Source organism: Serinus canaria, chromosome 3 (assembly GCF_022539315.1).
Source record: "Serinus canaria isolate serCan28SL12 chromosome 3, serCan2020, whole genome shotgun sequence".
In the NCBI taxonomy this organism is placed as follows: Eukaryota; Metazoa; Chordata; class Aves; order Passeriformes; family Fringillidae; genus Serinus; species Serinus canaria.
The window spans coordinates 25506713-25524462 of record NC_066316.1 but is presented as its reverse complement, the minus strand read 5'-3'; the positions used below and the strand labels follow the sequence as shown (position 1 = coordinate 25524462).

At 39.7% G+C, this 17750-nt stretch overlaps 1 protein-coding gene across 4 annotated transcripts in view; it reads left to right on the top strand.

Annotated features, from left to right (window-relative positions):
- Positions 1–17750, top strand: part of THADA (THADA armadillo repeat containing) — a 151684-nt gene that overhangs the window by 111566 nt on the left and 22368 nt on the right. For all 4 annotated transcript variants that reach the window (XM_050973073.1, XM_030235493.2, XM_030235492.2 and 1 more), the window contains exons 32-36: positions 5637–6049; positions 6362–6483; positions 7804–7876; positions 9685–9829; positions 13231–13362. In XM_050973073.1, the coding sequence (XP_050829030.1) occupies positions 5637–6049; positions 6362–6483; positions 7804–7876; positions 9685–9829; positions 13231–13362 (885 nt within the window). The remainder of the gene's footprint in view (positions 1–5636; positions 6050–6361; positions 6484–7803; positions 7877–9684; positions 9830–13230; positions 13363–17750) is intronic.

Here is a 17750-nt window from a genome sequence, read left to right as displayed (position 1 = left end):
TTTTTATTTTAAGTTAAGAAAGGTAAAGATTTAAAATATTTGTAGGATGATCTAAATGCCCTGTGCCTACTAGCATTAAATTAGATGAGTCCAAAGGAAATATTTTTAGGTTCTCAGTGTTCTAATTCAATGCAGACAGGAGAATTAATAAATTGAGGGTGGCATTGTTGGAAGTCCGAGACACAGGGAGTGACTGGAAGTTGCCTGGACAGTAAAATGCCAGAGGCAGAACAAGTCAGGGATGTTGAAGTGATCCAAAGACTGACCAAAAGTTAGTGTGAGACAGAACAACAAAATGGGCCAAAGCTGAAAAGAATAAATTTTTGGAGAAAGGAGATGGATACGTGCAACACCAACAGCTGTCAGAGAAACATTGGAGGCAGAACTTGTGACACAGGTGGAGGAGGAGGAAAGTGAAAGTGTTTTTAGCATGATGGCAGAGACAGTGGTCAGAGGAGGGCTGTGGAGGGTAGGCACAATACTGCTGGAATGCTGTGTTGAACAGGGAATATGGAAAGGTGTTCCATGAGATAGGTGACACTAAGGGAAAGTGGGATTGGTCATGTTCATTAATGTTAGCAGTTAAAATTCTGTCCCCATGAGAAGACAGAGACTGCTTGTCCTTTCAAAACCAGGTTCTCTTTAGATTCCATCATGTACCACTGACTGACTTTCACTGTCTCTGTGGGGTTTTATGAATTTATATGAATGCAAAATACTGGAGAAGTCAGTGCTGGGCCAGAGAGAAGCTGAAGAAAAAATACCTGTAAATAAAAAAAACTGTTTCAGTGTCCAGTTATAATGGGGTTTTTCCCCCCCTTCTTTTTTCCTTTGGAAACTTTCCCTTATGCTGTACAAAATGCAGTGGGATGCTTGTGTCCTCAACAATAAATTATCCATGGATTCTGGTAATCAGTCATGTTTGTAGTTTTGAATTGTATTGTGAGTTCTGATGCCTAGTCTCTGATGTTGAAGAAGTTGCAGATGTCTTTAAAAGAAAACATCCTGCTTAAAATATGCCCTTTTTATGATCATCAACAGTCACCTTAGTATGGCTGTGTAATGAAACAGACTTTTCTGTTCTCTTTGTGGTTTTATTTCCATTTAGCAGTGACTTTGCCTAATCCACTTTTAATAAAAAGGAAAAATACGAAAGAAGATACTTTTCCTTAGTATTTGTCTAGGAAAAATCTCTTCTTGGCACTAGTTACCTCTCAGCCTACTCCCTATTCATATGATCTCTTCAGATGTCTGTGGATGGTAGTTAGAGAGTGGATTTTAACCTCAGTTTATAAACAATTGCACTGTCTTGCAGGTCTTGTTGAATAATGATGAATATCCAGATTTCTGATGCTCAGAGCCCCTTCCCATAACAATATACTGCAGGCAAAGCAGCATTTTATTGCTGCTCTTGCAATTTTTTTCTGGCCTTGCAGAGGGGCAGTAAGTTTTCTGATGCTGGTAGTAACTTCCCCCCTTTCCCCCTGCTTTGTTCTTTTTTTTTCTGGAGCCTGTGGAAGGAACATAGAAGGTGGTTTGGGTGCTCAAGGGCCTGCATACAGGATTTAATCTCAATATTTATTTAGATACAAATATTTAGAGCTATACTAATCACATGTACAGAAGGAAGCCCCTCACATAATACCCTTGATGATCAGGAGAGTTGTCAACTTGGCAGTAGCTAAATAATCCCTGTGAAATTACCAAATCCTACAGAAATGTATCAACTCTGCAAGGAGGTAAAGCAAGCTTAGCTTTAAATATGGAAGGAATTCAGATTACTTCTCTCACTTTTGAACAGGCTGTGCCCCTGAGATGTAATATCAGCTGAGCTGTCCATCAGCTGATGGTTTGTTACACCCAGACGGGGCATTTTTCTGTCATTGCTCTGTGTATCTGCTTACTGTGGGAACAGACTGATTATAGATCCTGCCTGCCACTGCAGGGGAGAGCAGAAGAGAGACAGGCAGGATGCAGGTTTGGGTGCTGCTAAATTTTGAGGAGGTTTATAACTGGAGATTCCTCCAGTCTGCTAATTCCATTTTGCTCCTCTTCTTTTCCTCTTTATTTTCAGATGGTGAAATACCATTTTACTTCATATGCACGACAGAACATCAGTTGATCACAAATAGGATTAAAAATCCAGCCATGACATAGATGATGTGTTCATATATCAGTGTGGGGGACTGAGGATGCTTGTGTGGGGTGTTGTAGAGAACCAAGTGGTTGTGTAAGATCTCTCCTGTACTAGAAGCAGGCTGAAATTCTTCCTGTCCCACAAATGAAGCAATCCTTAAGAGGGAAAAAAATAAAATTAAATCCACTTAATTCTAGAAGGCTCTTTTGCATCTGTCAGCATCCTGGAGAGACTGCTGTTTGCCAGGACCCTTCTGTGGTCAGCCAAAATTTGTTCTCCCTTCTCACAGCAGCTGGCCATTCAAACTGTACAGTGATGTTTGTTTGTAAATAAAAGTATGTTGTTATTGTATCTAAACAACAGAGACTGACATTTACTTTGGGAACCAGTGTGGTTTTCTGGTTATTTTGGATATTTTGATGTAAGCCAAAGGAAAGAGTTTACTTAAAGCTAAGCAGATGAGAAAACATTTACATGAAAGCCTGGAAAGACTTTCTTAATGATGAAGTTGAAAGCAGGAATATTTCCACTGCATTGTAATAAGACAGGGGCATTCTTTCCTTTTGTACATATTTGTGTGAAAAAAGAGTGTTGGAGAGCATGTGGAGCACAAGATGAATGCAGAAGGATTTGCTTTCTGATGTGCTGAGGCTAAGCAAATATTCAGACAGTCTTATTTTGCTGACGGCCTTGCCATTGAGACATCCACTTTTAAAGAGACTTTCTGTAAAATAGATGAGCCACAGTGTCCAGTCTTTCACAACTGCATGGGAAAAAAAGAAGTCATCCAAAGCAGAAGTATTTTATATGTACAGAAAAAGAGGATCTGTTGCCAAAGACTCTTCTATCACAGTCACTGCAAGCTAGTAGTTCTGCAAGCTAGTAGCTCTGCTATGTGTTTTATATGCAAGTAGTTTTCCCCTTCAAAGATGAATACATAAAGATCATTTGTGCTGGCCTTGCAAAATACAAATGGAAGTTTGCTGAGTTGGAAGGTCAGTGCATGGCGAGCTCCTGGAGTCCATGGGAGGGTCATCACTCTCTCTGATGTTGAGTTGCCGGCTCTTGCAAAGTTGGCAGCATTGACACCAGCAAAATGGAAGACACCCTCCCCCCTTCCCCTAATTTTTTTCTCTCTCTCTTGCTCCCTCTATATCTCTTTCTGTGTACACTTAATACTTCTCTCCCTTTCCCTGCTCTGGAGCTTTGACCCTTCCATCCTGCCAGCTTTCCCATTACTGCTTGCATGTAGCTTACCTCAATGTGAAGCAATGTGGACAGGAGATGAAAGCATTTCTCTTGCAGTATACTTACAAATGCACCCTTGGTTTGAAGAGCTGAGCCAGTGGGTGTGTGTCTTGCTGAGAGGCAGCTGAGGAGGGGAGCAGGCAGGAACCAGAGAGGGTGCAGTGCTCCGACACTGGAGCTGTTTCTCTTCTTGAACTGAAGTGTTTGACCTTGAACCTTTTCCTTTCAGCTGCCTGGGATTATTTCTGTTGTTAAACTGCTGTCTGTGGACTCAGGCTGTGTAATAACTGAGAAGAAGGCCTAATCCCTCTCCAAGGCAACCAGACAGTTCAGAAATTAAGGAATTCTGGCAGTTGGATACGTGTCCTGTGACACGGGCATTAATGCTAGTTTGTGCCACGATGCCAATGTGTAAAAGCAGCGTGTTTGGAGGTTTAGAAATGTAGCACAGAAAAGATACAAGTTTGCCTTGCTATGAGACGGAAATCAGCTGTGTCATGTAGAGGATAATGCTTTGAGATGGCTTTGCACTGATACTGGAGTTCCTCTGACTGCATCAAGTCCCTTCAGGAAAGAAACTGTAGCGAAAATGTGAATGACAGAGCTAGCGGTTGGGCAATAGGTCTGACAATTTTTTACAAATACTACATTTCTTTGAAGTGTGTCCAGAATTACTCAGAAATGGTTCTGTCTTATGTGCTAGACAGTGTACAGCCATGTCAACTTTCTGTGTAAATGTCAAACAAATTAAGATGGCTTTAGAGGAATCTGAATATGAAAGGGCAGGATATTTAACTGTAAATAGAAGGCTTAGGGAAATGTCTTCATGGGCAGCAAAATGAATCTATATTTGTGCTGTGGCTTCTTGGCAAATTGAGGAAATTAGTGGGACTATTTGGACTAGCTTTTAGCAGTGCTTAGTGTTTAATTATAAATAGCAAAGTTACGTGGCAGTGAATTGTCTTCTTACAGATACTGGAGAAATATAAGTTTGTTTAATCTTTGTATTTGCCTTTAGTGCATTTTTACCTTTAAAAAAACCTAAACTTCCTACATCCCCTTGCACTAGTGGCACTGTTCTCTGTTCTTTTGTGATTTTCCCCTACTTGCATTTGAATTTTGTGGGGTATTGCATGTTCATTTTCTTGCAGTACAAGCTATACAGACATCAAACTGGGCAAAATGGTTTCACTGTTATAAAATGGTTTATTCCTGCTGATGATGGAGAAGGTTGAACTCAAGGCACATGACTATTTCAGTCTATGTGGGTGTGAAATAGGACCATTGATGACTTTTTTCTTTATTTTGTGTCTACATTGCCAGCTCTGCTAAAGCCTGAAACCCTCTGGTATCCCAGATGGCAGTGGCCTCTATTCTCCCTGGGAGGTGGCCAAGCACTGAAGAAGGTTCTCAGGCTGTGCTGGGCCATGTGGACAAGGTTGGACCAGTGTAAATGGCTGAAGTGTCACAGGTCCTGGGCTGATACATTAGAGGGGTTACAGTGCAGCTCCTTTGTTTTCTTACTTATGTTAACTGTTCAAAATGAATAAGAATAGGAAAAGTATCCTGTCCTGGGTTTTTTAGTAAGTAAATTTTTTAGATTGATACACACAGGACAGGCCTGTTTATCTCGAAGGATCATCTTCTTAATAGCAATTTTTTCTGACTAAAACTATGAAGACATGAAATTTTCAATGCTATCAGAATGGCCTCTGTCATCATTTCTCCTGATTTCAGTTGCAGCTGAGTAGTCTGACAGACAGCACTTTGCTCAGTCTGGTCTCTGATTTTAGAGCTGACTATCCACATTTTTTCCACATATATTTGATAGTTTATTTGTGTTAATCACTTTCTGTAGTGGTAGAAGTGGGAAGCTTGTATAAAATAATATTGTATTACTAGCTTGGTTGAAAGAAATACCAAACAAATGTAATTGGTAAAGATTGCAGGCAATCTGCAAGGAACTGTAGCATTTTTAAAGGGCTTTGAAACTTTCAACTCGTGTGTTGAACAATCATAGGTCTCAGAAAACTTTGTGTCCTTTTGTCTTTTGATTTAAATATGAATACATGTAATATCTAGCAAAGCTTTTTACATTTTGGAATCAGTTTTAAATGAAGGAGAACTCTGATTTTCATTTCATTTACCTTATGATACCTTTTGCATACCTGCTATTTGTCAGCTTCACGGTCTGGAGCAGATGGCAACATCATCTATTTGTTCACTTTACTAAGTGTTACTCTCATTGCAGGAATGCAATTCCTTGACTTTTGGGAAGAGATGAAGACACTAATTTCAGATTCTGAATTGGTGTCTGGTATTCCCTACTCATCTGCTGTACCAGGACTGATACAATATCTCCAGAGCATCACCAAACTTGTAATATCAGTGCTGTCAGTGACTGCAGGTCCTGACATGCAGAGCTGTGGTTCAGCTGCTGCAAAGGAAATGGCCAAGCCCTGGCTGTCAGTGGCTCATCTCCTGCACTGTGGGTTCCATGAAGTGCGTCTGCTGGCATTGGAAGCAATACTGCTGGGCCTGAAACAAAGAAATTCCAAGCAGATTGCAGAAGGAAGAGGAGGTGTATTGTGTTTACCCACTGATTTGGAAGACACTCTTCTCACAATGGCTCTGAAGGAAACAAATCCCCAGTGTTTCTGCAAGGTAAGAGGGTGCTTTTTTAATTGACATTTTGTATGTTGTAATTTTCAAAAATATATTTCAAACATGCATTATGTTTTTTAAATAGTAGTTGAGTAGTTGGGGTTTTTTTACACTGAACAGGAGCCATGCCATAATTTTGTAGCAGATGTATTTGTGTAAAAGCAAGAACTTCCTCTTTCCTTTCTTAGAACTGTCCAGAGAGAATCCTTTTGTTCTTGGAGTGTAGCTCAAGTCAGTGTTTTATTGATCTCAAATGTGCACATCCCTGTTGAGACTGTCTGTAAATTCTTTGTTTGTGAATTGTGTCTGCAGGTGCTGGAAATTCTTTACAATATGGATCTCAGGAATGTGCTTCCAAAGACTGAATGCTCTATAAAAATGAATCCAAGTGAGCTCTTAACCTGGAGTTTAAACCTTGCAGATATCTCCAACAGGTATGGTCTGTCATGCATGTTGAAATACTTACATTTTAAAAACTTTCAATGTTGAACGTTAATATATTGGTTTGGGTCTGCACTTTCATTTAAAAATCTCTGTTTCAGAAAAGAGAGTGTGGCTTATTTGAATAAAGTTGGGTTCATGAGAATTTTTCAGAGAAGTAAGACCTTTATCTGAATTACTAAAAAGGCCTGCAAGTCATACTAGCACCCTGTAAAAGTCCAGTTGTACACTTCCTGAAACAAGAAGTTACTTTGGCTGTCCAGTGATACCAGTGAGCAGAGTTCTTCCTGAATAGTGATTGGGAAACACCCAGTTTACTGTAGAATTAGCAATTAGTATTAATGATCCAGCTCTACACTCATTTGCTGTGAATCTGCCATCTCTCCTATCCTGGTTTATGGGCAGATGGTTTGTAGAAAGAGCAACAGATCTCATTAAACTTGTTGGATTGGCAGAAATGGTTAATCCTAATCCTTAGGGTTTGCACTCCTTATACAGACTGTAAAGTCAGCAGAAAGCACTGGAAATCTGGATTGTAGGTCCTACTGAATTAGAAGCTGTGCCCATGCATTCATAATGGAATGCACAGACAGGCTTACAGTGTCCAGACTAAGGGTATGACATCCTGTTTCTGACAGTTTTTTAAGCCATGCAGACATTGCAGTCCAGTGTTACAAACATTGAATACAGAGGGTGTAGAGTGTACAGCTGCATTTTATAGCTGTGCATATTTGCTGCTGATTTGCACTAAATTGTTCAAGTTCAAATGATGATGATGGGAGTGGTCATTTCTGGGATGAAGCAAGGTACTGGTGGTAAAATACCACTGACTGTGCTGTTAGAGGGAAGTGGCTGGAATAGCAGGCCTTGCTGCTCAGGTGTTGCCATTCCCCATGGTGGGAATAAGGTTCAGCAGCCACGGTGCCAAGAGCCATATCCTTAGATCCTGCTTAGCAGTTGTAGAAGAGATATTCCTGCAGCTAAACACTAGCTTCAAGAGATGCATTTGTTCACAATTTAAAATAATGTCTGGTTTATTTGACTCAGGTTTCATTTTCAAATGTGTTCTTCTATGAGATGTAAATAGCAAGTAAACATGAGAGAAGTGAAAGTAAGGGCATGTCTCATTGGCATGTCAGCTGAGAACTTAGCTAACATCTAGATCTCTAATGAAAAAGCTTCAAGTGCTCAGCTTGAAAAATACCCATTGGTGATCATCAGAAATAATTAAAAGCTGGCTGGTTTTCTTCTAGAGATGAAATGATGACAGAAATAGCTGGCTTTTTGATATGTCCTTTGCTTTTTTTCCTCAGCCCTGAAGGTCAAACCATAGCTCTCAAATTTGCCTCCAAATTGATTATCCACCTTTTGCAGAGCCATCAGCAGGTAAGAGAAATGGAGCTGTTTAACAGTTTTGTAATCTTGGAGTTTTTAGTGATTGCAGTAACGTGGCTTCTTTTAGATAAAGACCCCAAGCTTGTGTTTTCTGCTGTCCATTTATCATTTTTGACATTCATCATTATGTCTTTCTCTCTGAATACACTGCAATGTTCTGAAATGACAGCCATGAATATCATCTCAGTATATCCCTCTCAAAGTTAAGTACATACATAAATATTTTTGATGGAGTAATTTCAGCTTCTGAGCTCGTCCAAAATGGTCACTATAATGTAGAAAGGGAAATGCCTGTGGTGTTTAATGCTTGTTCTGAATCCAGCCCATTTACTGAGCTGCAGCTTTGTTGTGGTTTCTTGATTTTTGGAGAGCCCACAGGAGAGCACGTCGGGTGGGAAGGCACGAAGCTGAAGCAGTGGTTGGGTGCAGTTCCCAGCCAGCTCAGATTTCTTTTGATTTTAAATTGTCAGTCTGTGATGTCACATATGTATGTGTAGAGCAGTGCAAAAGCAGCTTTAGTGCTAGACATTTAAAAAAATATTTTCAAATCCACTTAGTGGATATTTAAAAACAAACAAAACTCTCATGATCTGTTTTAAAAGGAAGATTATTTTCCTTACAAAGCTGTTATTTTTCATAGAATAAGCAGCAGAATGGATTCTTATTATATGCTAATAACCATGTCTCATTATAAAAAATATAAAATCAGATTTGCTCACAAGAATTGAGGAACAGGAACTATGATATTAAATCTTTTTAAAGGAAAGGCATAGTGTGAGTACTTAAAGCTAACATAACAAAGCAGAATTAATGAAAAATGCTGTAGAAATCTTAAATAGAAATGCTGCAACAACTTTCTCTAATAAGCATATAAATCATGGGAGATCTAAGATATACCTACAGAGAGAGCTTTTGGCTTTGGGAAAGGCCAGGTACATCAGATCTCCATCTAAATTCTTTCTTTGAGCTTGCATTCAGTATTTACATCCGTGGAAGGATTTTCTCTTCCATGAGGTAAAAGTTAAGTTCTGTCTTTCTATGTAGTCCGTTCATGTGTCTGCTTGAAATTTGAGTCATTGTAACATCTTGGGAGATTTTAAATTTTTGTTTTCACCTGTTACAGAATCTGTAGGACACGCTCTGGCTGTGTCCCTTTGTGCAGTGCAGGTACATGGCCCTGAACCAGGCAGAATGAGGCAGAGTATGGCTGAGGTTTCATTTATTCCTCAGTTAATGAGGTGGGTTGAGAGCTGGCTGAATGGCACATCCCAGAGGGTCATGAGCAGTGTCACAGGGTCATGAGCAGTGTCCCAGGAGTCAGTACTGGGCCCAGTATTGTTTAACTTCTTCATCAATGACTTGGGTGAAAGGGCAGGTGCCTCCTCAGCAAGTTCACTGACAGCACAAAGCTGGGAGCAGTGGATGATACCCCAGAGGGTTCTGCAGCCCTTCAGAAGGACCTTGACAGGCTGGAGGGATGGGCAGAGAGGAACACTCTGAAATTCAGCCAAGGACCAGCATATTTGTCCTTGGCATGCATGTGTAGAAGGACTGAGGATGCAAAAATACACTTTGACTTGTGTGGTAATTGGTGAGTCTGCTGTGAAGGGACAGAGTCAGACTTGCCTGTGAATACTGCTCTAACTAAAAGAAAATTTCCCAACTTTTAAATGTTCATGTGGGTTTCACCACTTTGGGAAAACTGGGCATTTACTAATGAGCAGTATCCCTTAGGCAGGCCATGGTTCAATGTGATGGTAAGAGGTGCAGCATACTTCTCACATGTTCTGTGCCTTCAGATTTCAGAAGAAGTCTTGAAAAAATGGGTTCAGCTGATAATAAATTTTTGTGGAGATGAGCAAGAGACAGAGATGCTGTTAGCAGCTGCTGAAGTTCTTAAAAGTATAACATCATTCCTTCTGAGCAGTGAGAAGCTCATTCTTGGTAAGTAGCTTGAAAGTAATTTTCTAGATCTTTTTTGATGAAATCCATTAATACATGATTTCAAATGTATGTGTATGCACAGTCAAAACATAATTACATCAAACAGGGTTTTTTGAAAATTTTAATAGGATTTAATTACTAAACATATAGATTTATTTAAATTCTGGTAGAAAAAGCACATGTGCCCAGCCTCTGGCACATGAGATGTTGTTATGTCTCCAGGTCACTGTATACTGGTCTACAGAATTCCTGGCTTGCAGTTGTTCTTTGACTTGAACCTTTCTGTAGTATTCTTTTGGTGGGCTGGACACAGTTTATTTAAGCACTGGGAGTGTAGCAAAGCTGTGTTGGCTGGATGTTGGAATGAAGGCCTTCGGTCTAGAAATGAGAGACATGTTCTACTATAAGAAAAATTAATAATTGGATCACATTATATCTCCCAGGTATAAGGATTTTTGTTTGAAGTTAACATTAGATTGTTGTCACCCTGATTTTTTAAGATTTTCTCAGCCTTCTGATGTTTATATTCTTGTGACAAACTTTCTCACACACTTTCTGTAAATAACTTATTGTTTTGTAGTCTTTTAAGGAGGAGGAGAAATTTGATGGACTGTTGGTTTGTCCAGTGTCATTGGAGAGGTGGCACTTTCACCCTCCAATCCACTGTCACTTTTGGAAAGCCATAAATGTTGGAGTCAGAAAATAAACTTTTCCTTTTCTTCACCTTGAGAGCAGCGGTGTGCACTTGTGTTGTTTCATGTCCTTTAGTGACACACTGTCTCTTTAGAAAACAAAGAAAGAAGGAGAACAAAAAAACCTACATGGCCTTATTCAACAATACATATAGTGACTGGGAGACAGAGCTAAGTGAAACTCTGTTTTGTTCTGGAGAATAGATGGGGTTTTTCTTTTAGCTTCCCCGCCTTCTGTGAATAGAAAATGGGAGGATTTTGTGACTAAAGGGACAGGAGATATGCAAGAATGGGTAGTACTAGATCAGAAAGAAATTCTTTTGCATTCTGAACAGGACGGTTTTAGATACTTTTAACTCCATGATACTTCAATCCAGTGTAGTTATGTAAATGTTTTTAGTTTAAGTAGCTTTGGTCCGTCCATGTGGCCTGGATACAAATATCTCTTATACAAAACCAGTGTATTTCTTATTCTGTAGATAGTGGTTTTGGGAAAAAATAGCTATTATTTTGAGATGTGCCTTTTAAGAGGTATTGGTAACATTCACCAGAGTTAAATCTATTTGAGGTAGACATTGCACTGTTAAGTGTTTATAGTATCAACTCTGGAAATCTTAACCTTCACCATCTAGATAAAGGTCTTCATAATACAGACATCATTACCATTTTATGTCAAATGAAGACAGTGGAAGTATTGGAGTGAAAACCTCCCAAATGCTCTGCTACTCGTCTGTTGTTACTTGGATATGGTCCATAGATGATGGACAACAGTTTCCTCTTTGATCTTGTCAAAACAGTTGCTGATTTCCATGCTTTCCAGTCAGGCTAATGTGAAGGTCTGAAATAAAACATAGCAGCAGTTTGTATCCTGTGTAAAATCCTAACAAAACAAATGAAAACAGACAAGTAAACAAAAATAAATGCTCCCCAAACAGCCCAGAAAATAGAGCCCCAAGGCCTCAGTGGGCAAACCATCTGAATTAGCTCTTTGCTCTGAAAATTGATCCAGGGGGAGAAAGATACGGAGCTGACCCTTCATGGTACCTAGAATTGTCAGTCTGGGATCTTCACAACTGTGAAGCTGTCAGTACTGCAGTGGGGGGTTGGCAAATCAAGGGCATGGGCTGGTGATTAGTTGTAGTGATACAAACCCAGGATAATTCCCTTGAAGTTTTGTGTGCATGTAAAAAGCTGTGACTTCTTTGCCTTCTTCTGCATCAGCTTGCTTGACCACATATAGTAAAAAGTAGGAGTTAAAGGAAACTGTGGTTGTATGAAATGGAGTTGTAGTCAGTCCCAAGAGCTTCCATTACTGTGTTCCTAAGAGAAAGAGGGTGAATGCCAGTCTGTATATTCTAGGTGACCCCATCATCTCTTCATCAAGCTGCTTGAGGGTTCGGAAAAGGTCTTTATGCAAATTCCCTTTGTAGATTTCCACTGCTTCTGGAGATACAACAGAAACTTGTTTAGGTGGGAAATCTGAGTATTGAATCTCTAGGGAATAATTATTCTGCCCTAGCAGTACCAGTATAATATTATTGAGTGTGTCATGCTAGAAAAAAAAAGCAACTTCTTTCTGAAGTAATTATACTTCATGCCATTGCCACATAGGGAAGTTACAGGTAATACAGGAATGCTTCTTCTGCCTGTGTAGGAAAGCCTAGAGCAATTTACTTTGGCCAAGCAGTGAAATACAGCTACGTATTTGTCTGGCTAGCCTTGTAATACAAATCTCTGACAAATCTGCTGAAAACATGGTAGAGGAAAACCTACAGTGAAACACAACTCTTGTGTTGTCTGTGGTCACTAGAAAGTAATATCTCACAGCTGGCTGCATCTTAAAGTGAGCTTCCAATGGATTCCTTTAATCAGAATGTTCAACAAGACCTGAAAAGTCAGCTGAAAAATACCCCAGCAAACCTAGGAGTACAGACGTGTGACTGGAGCTGTTCATGCATGGTGTGGCAGCAGTAAATGGCACGAGGGTCTGCAAGGGAAGCATGGCTTGTGAGGTGTGGGTGAAGCACTGGGGTGATGTGTGTGTGTGTGCTGTCTGCCTGCTTGGGCATTACCAGATCAGCACCTCCCTCTTGGCACTTTTCTCTGGTCAGAATTAGCTGTGTACGTGGAATCACCCCATGGATTGAACTGGTTGCCAACAGAGAGTGGGTGTAAGGCTGGCAGGGCCTGCTGGTGAGTGCTGGGGCTGTGGGAGAAGGAGGTGAAGGTAGATCCCTGCAAGGTGTGGTCAGTAGCTGCTCCCAGGAGGGAATGGCACTTCTGTCCAGCACCACTGGCAGGATCTGAAGAAAGCTTGGTTTGGCAGCCTCTGCTCCAGGCAGATTGCAGCAGCAAATCCATGATCAGTGTGTTAATGAGTGACCAGTCTCCAGCCACAGAATTTTTGCCAAATAGGAATTCTGCACTCCTAGAAATTGTCAAAAATGGAGAGCACTCATGACTAAAGTTGAACCCAGATAGAGAGGCCCAATCTCTTATCTGTTGCCCACTGTTTAAACCAAGCTGAGTCTGCCACCTAGATAAGGTTCACAGATGCTGAAAATACTTCTGTTTTTATTGCCAGTCTTTCTCCCAGTGGTTTGCCAATGCCTTTCATGTCTTGTGTTTAGGTGTGGAAACAGAGCTTTCTAACTTCTTTGAATGCTTATAAGAAATAGAGCTCTAATTTTTCTCCACAAATAAATATAGGACTGTCTGATACCCTTGGTCTGTGGAAATGTGTGATTCTACTGCTGCAGAACGAAGACTTGGTAGTAAGGGATGCTGCTGCTGAAGTGATACAAGTGGCACAGTCAGAAAAAAGGAGCAATGAAGGAACAGGTACGTTAACATTACTTTTAAATATTATTGAATGTTTTGGAGGCAAAAGTGTTTCTCTTCTCATCACAAATTTCTTGCTAACTGTAAGGTGCTTCATCCATCTCCTAGAATTATGTACCATAAAAGGTAACACCAAATTTGATGCCCACCATGCTTTATTATTTTACTTTTACTGTTCTTGGTTTAATTTGCATGTGATTACATGGAGATGTAAAAAAGACAACAGCAGGACTCAGCTTTATGGTTCATGCTGTGATGAGTCAATATTCGCATAATTTCAGCTTGAAAGTTCTTTAATACCAGCTCTGGTCTAATAATTCAAGCAGTGCAAGATACTCCTTGAATCCCACGTTGTTATGAGAGCCTAATCACAGATAGGAATCTAGGAAGCAATATTCATCTCATTGATTCATTATTAGACCTTGAAATCCATTTAGATCCAGATCAACAAAGACAATTCACAGCATACCACAATGTGCTTTTAAGGATGTGGGCCTTTTGTCTGCTTGCCCTAATTTACTCAACCCTGTTAATTTTAAAATAGCCACAAAACTTGAGTAGGCTTAACTAATTAACATGCTTCACTTTGAGAGTCTTTGCTGACACATTCTTCCGTGTGTTGGGAATAAATTAGAGTTTACTACCAAGCTCATCACTCTCTGGTGGTCCCTGGTCTGTGCTACTCAGTAATGCCTGTACCAACTTGTCTGCTGTCAGTTCAAATTCCATGTGAACTTCTGCTAGGCTGGAGATAAAGCAGCTCTGTGGTTTTAAAAAAAATAAGAAAAGGCAGTAAAATGATGTTTGCCACTGTTATAGATAGAAGTAGCCAGGAATCTGCTCATGTGGCAGGTATGGTTTTGAGCTGGGACTGTTCAGGCACAGAGCTATGGGGTAGAAGAAGGTAAAAGGAGGAACATGGCATGGACAGCTTTCATTTTTGTGTTAAATCCCACAGCTCTGACAGTTTCTCTAGTTCCAGCTACAGCTCTCTTGAGTAGAGGGGCTCTGTGTGCATGTGCCTCAGGTCCCCAGTGCTGGCCTTTGGGGGCATCCTCAAGCATCTCAAGATGGTACTTTCTTTGGGAATAATACGGTGCTGGATTGTCTCTCTGAGTCCTGTATCTTCTCCCTTCTTCCCTATTGGATCCTGGTGCCAAGGGATATTTTCCTGTAACTGGATGAGAGCCCTGTCCTCTGTCTCCTAATTAATACTAAGGTCACCTCAGTGCTTGCTCTTATAGCTTACCACTTTGTAAAGCTGAAGTGACCATAACTGAAAAGAAAACATAATAATTGTTTTTTATTTGCTATGTTCCTAATTAGGATAGGGACCCCATTCCCCAAACTTCTGTTAACCCTTTAGTTACACTTAGCTGTGTCTTTCTGTTTTTTCATTTAAACTTCTTGCAATGAAATGAATGTCTGTCTTCTGTGACCAGAAAAGAATGCTGCATTTGAAAAGAGATAATTCAGTTTCCTTTCATGTCCATTTTTCATCATTGGTATTCCTTCCTGTGATCTTTTTTCCCCACTAAACTCTTTTCACTTTTTGTGATTTGCTTTCAAGCTTTTGGGGGAGCAATTTTGCCCTTGTGGTTTTTATTTATAACCAGATTAAAATAAGCTCATCTTTGTATGTTGTTTGTTTACTTTCATTTACCCCCTTTTTTTTCATGTTCATGTGAGAGTATGCAATGTGTTTGTGTCTGTGGTTTAGACATTTCATGGATCACTAGACCTCTCTGTCGTGGGAATTTTTAAATTACATTAAAATATCTGCTTATTTTTTTCAAGTTTTCATACCATGAGAGTCTGATTTTTCATCACAGCACTGACTATAAGATAACTGAACCCACAGACTGAAACTGATAGAAGCTGTGAAACAGCTCTCTTTAAAATTCTTACTTTATAACAAATTACTGCATATGGTAAATTAACTGAATTTCATTTCCATTATAAAATGATAAATTAGTATTGTGGCCCAGTAGTGTTGTCATGAGATCAGAAAGATGACTTGAGATCAGAAATAGGAATGAATGTTTAGAAACCTGTTTTCATACATTCTGTAATTGTTTCACTTTTATGTCATTACCATTACCACTAGTAACAGGAGAGAGAAAAGAGACAATTATAATTTCAGCTTCATTTGTGCATCAAAAGTGTTGTGTCCTAGTAGCCATTATATTTCCAGAAATACTGCACTGTAGGAATGGGTTATGGTGTGTTTCATCTTTTACTGCTGTTAATTTGCCATACAGAGATGAGGAATGCTGTTCACAAAATACAAGCTCTGGACTTGCCAGAAATTTTGGTGCTAGCATCTTCATATCCACTCCTCACAAAATTCCCTTTTCCCACTGTGTACACAGCATGTTAGGGAGAGTAGCCTATAGCTGCCTGCATTTATTGTCAGCTTAGGGAATCCATGTCATAACTGCTTCATTTATACTGAGATCCAGAAGAATTGGTGATTATAGCCTGGCAACTGCCCCTGCCCTTCCTGTGTAATACCAGCTGGCATCTTGTTTTCATGTGGAAGAGTAGAGTGGGAAAGGTTATGTACTTGTGTGTTACAGTCAGACCAAGGCTGAATTAGCATCCTGTTCAGCAGAGTAAGGTGGAGTTGAATTGTTTTTAACAGTAGCAAAGTTATTTGCACAGAATGTTCATAGAGTTTTTGTAGCATGGTTCTTCTTTACATGCCTGTTGCTGAATAGCAGCAGAAAGGTGTAGCAGGATGATAGTGTCAAATAATAGGTATTTTCATGTCATTTAGAGATGGTGAAGCTGGAGGCAAATGATCCTGTCTGTTACAGTGTCCTTTCACTTCCAGTAACAGCTCCTATCTTGTGTAATTCTTTGAAATGCTACATGAGCTCTCCTGGAGGAGAATATGAATTTGGTTTCTTGTTTTTCCCTTATGGTTTTGTTGAGGGGAAAACCCCCAGTCTCCTCAGGTAACTAATCATGCAGCTTTGGATCACTGAAATTATGAAAGCAGTAAGCAGTGGAGGCAGAAATGTGTGGTAACACATGTGATACAAGAACCCCGTGGAAATTGCAGCCCCAGGAGAAAAGCTCAAAAGACCAAACGCTGATACACTGCAGGGCCCCTGTCCTCACTCTACCTTGCTATTTACTCCCAAGCAAAACCCTACCAGCCCTACTGTTTTCTTATAGAAGGCAAGAGCCTCTACTGTTAGCAGTAAAGTTCACTTTTAAAATGTATTTTATTCATACAGAGAAGCTTGTTTTATGTTTTCAGTATGTGCAAAAGTTCATATTCAGTAGGGGAAGTTACTGAGGTTGGATGATGGAAGTCATTTTCTGAGCAGAGTAGGTCAAACAGAATCCTGTCTCACCAGAAAGGAGAAAAGCTTCTGTTTTTTTTGCTAAAAATACCAGCTTAGCAGGTAGTTAAGGTTTTCCTAATAAGTGGAACAATATAAACCCCATCTGTAACTCAAGGTATTGTGTGTACACTTTGTTGTTGTTTCCTCATGCATTGAGGTGTAAACCTCTGGTGGATTGTTTTATTCCTTTTAGTATGAGGGAGGGTACAGGAAGTATTGTATTCAGTGTAAAGGTAGAATAGTTGCTTTGAAATCTAATTAAATTAGTGACCCATGGCTGTGTAAAGTCTAGACCTATTCACAGCAGCATTTTTTATACAAGAGAGTTACTCCTTACAAGAAAGATGATTTAAGTTGGGGAAGCAAGAGTGCTTTTCCCTACTGGTGATTGCTTTGCTAAATATCCTGAAAAATGCAAGTATCTGTGTTAGAACAAAAACTGTGTTTTTTCCTCTATGACTTTTTTTTCCTAATCTAGAGAAGAATTATATGAAGTAAAGTTATGAGCTTGTTAGTACTAGAGAAGTTTGAATGAACTATTTTTCTCCCATTAAAGCCAAGCCAATCAAATTCTATAAAATTCTGTATTAAAAAACCACCTTTAGTCAGCTTAACCTTTATGTTGGTAAATTACCAAATTAACCTTAAATGAGTTTAAGGGCATTTTTAGTGTCATCAGCATTAGCACCAATTTAGCTGATTTTTAAAATTGAGCTGAATTAAGTTTAGATGAGCAATTAGATTTGCAGACTTGAGGAAATCTTTTGAAAGTGCCTGAATGATTTAGCAGCCTAAATACTCTTCTGGAATATAATTGAGAACTTCAAGGATTTTTTGCTACTTTTGTTGTGAAAGAGCAGTTTTTTACTGAGATGAGCAAGTTAGTTCCTGGGCTCAGCAGTGTGGCTGCAGCAGAGCTTGTGCAGCCCAGGGCAGGTAAATGGCCCACTCTGAGCACCCCCTTCACTGGGTGCAGTGGGAGCATCTTTGAAAATCTGTCTAATGTTATGGTTACATCTCTGTGGTTTTGAG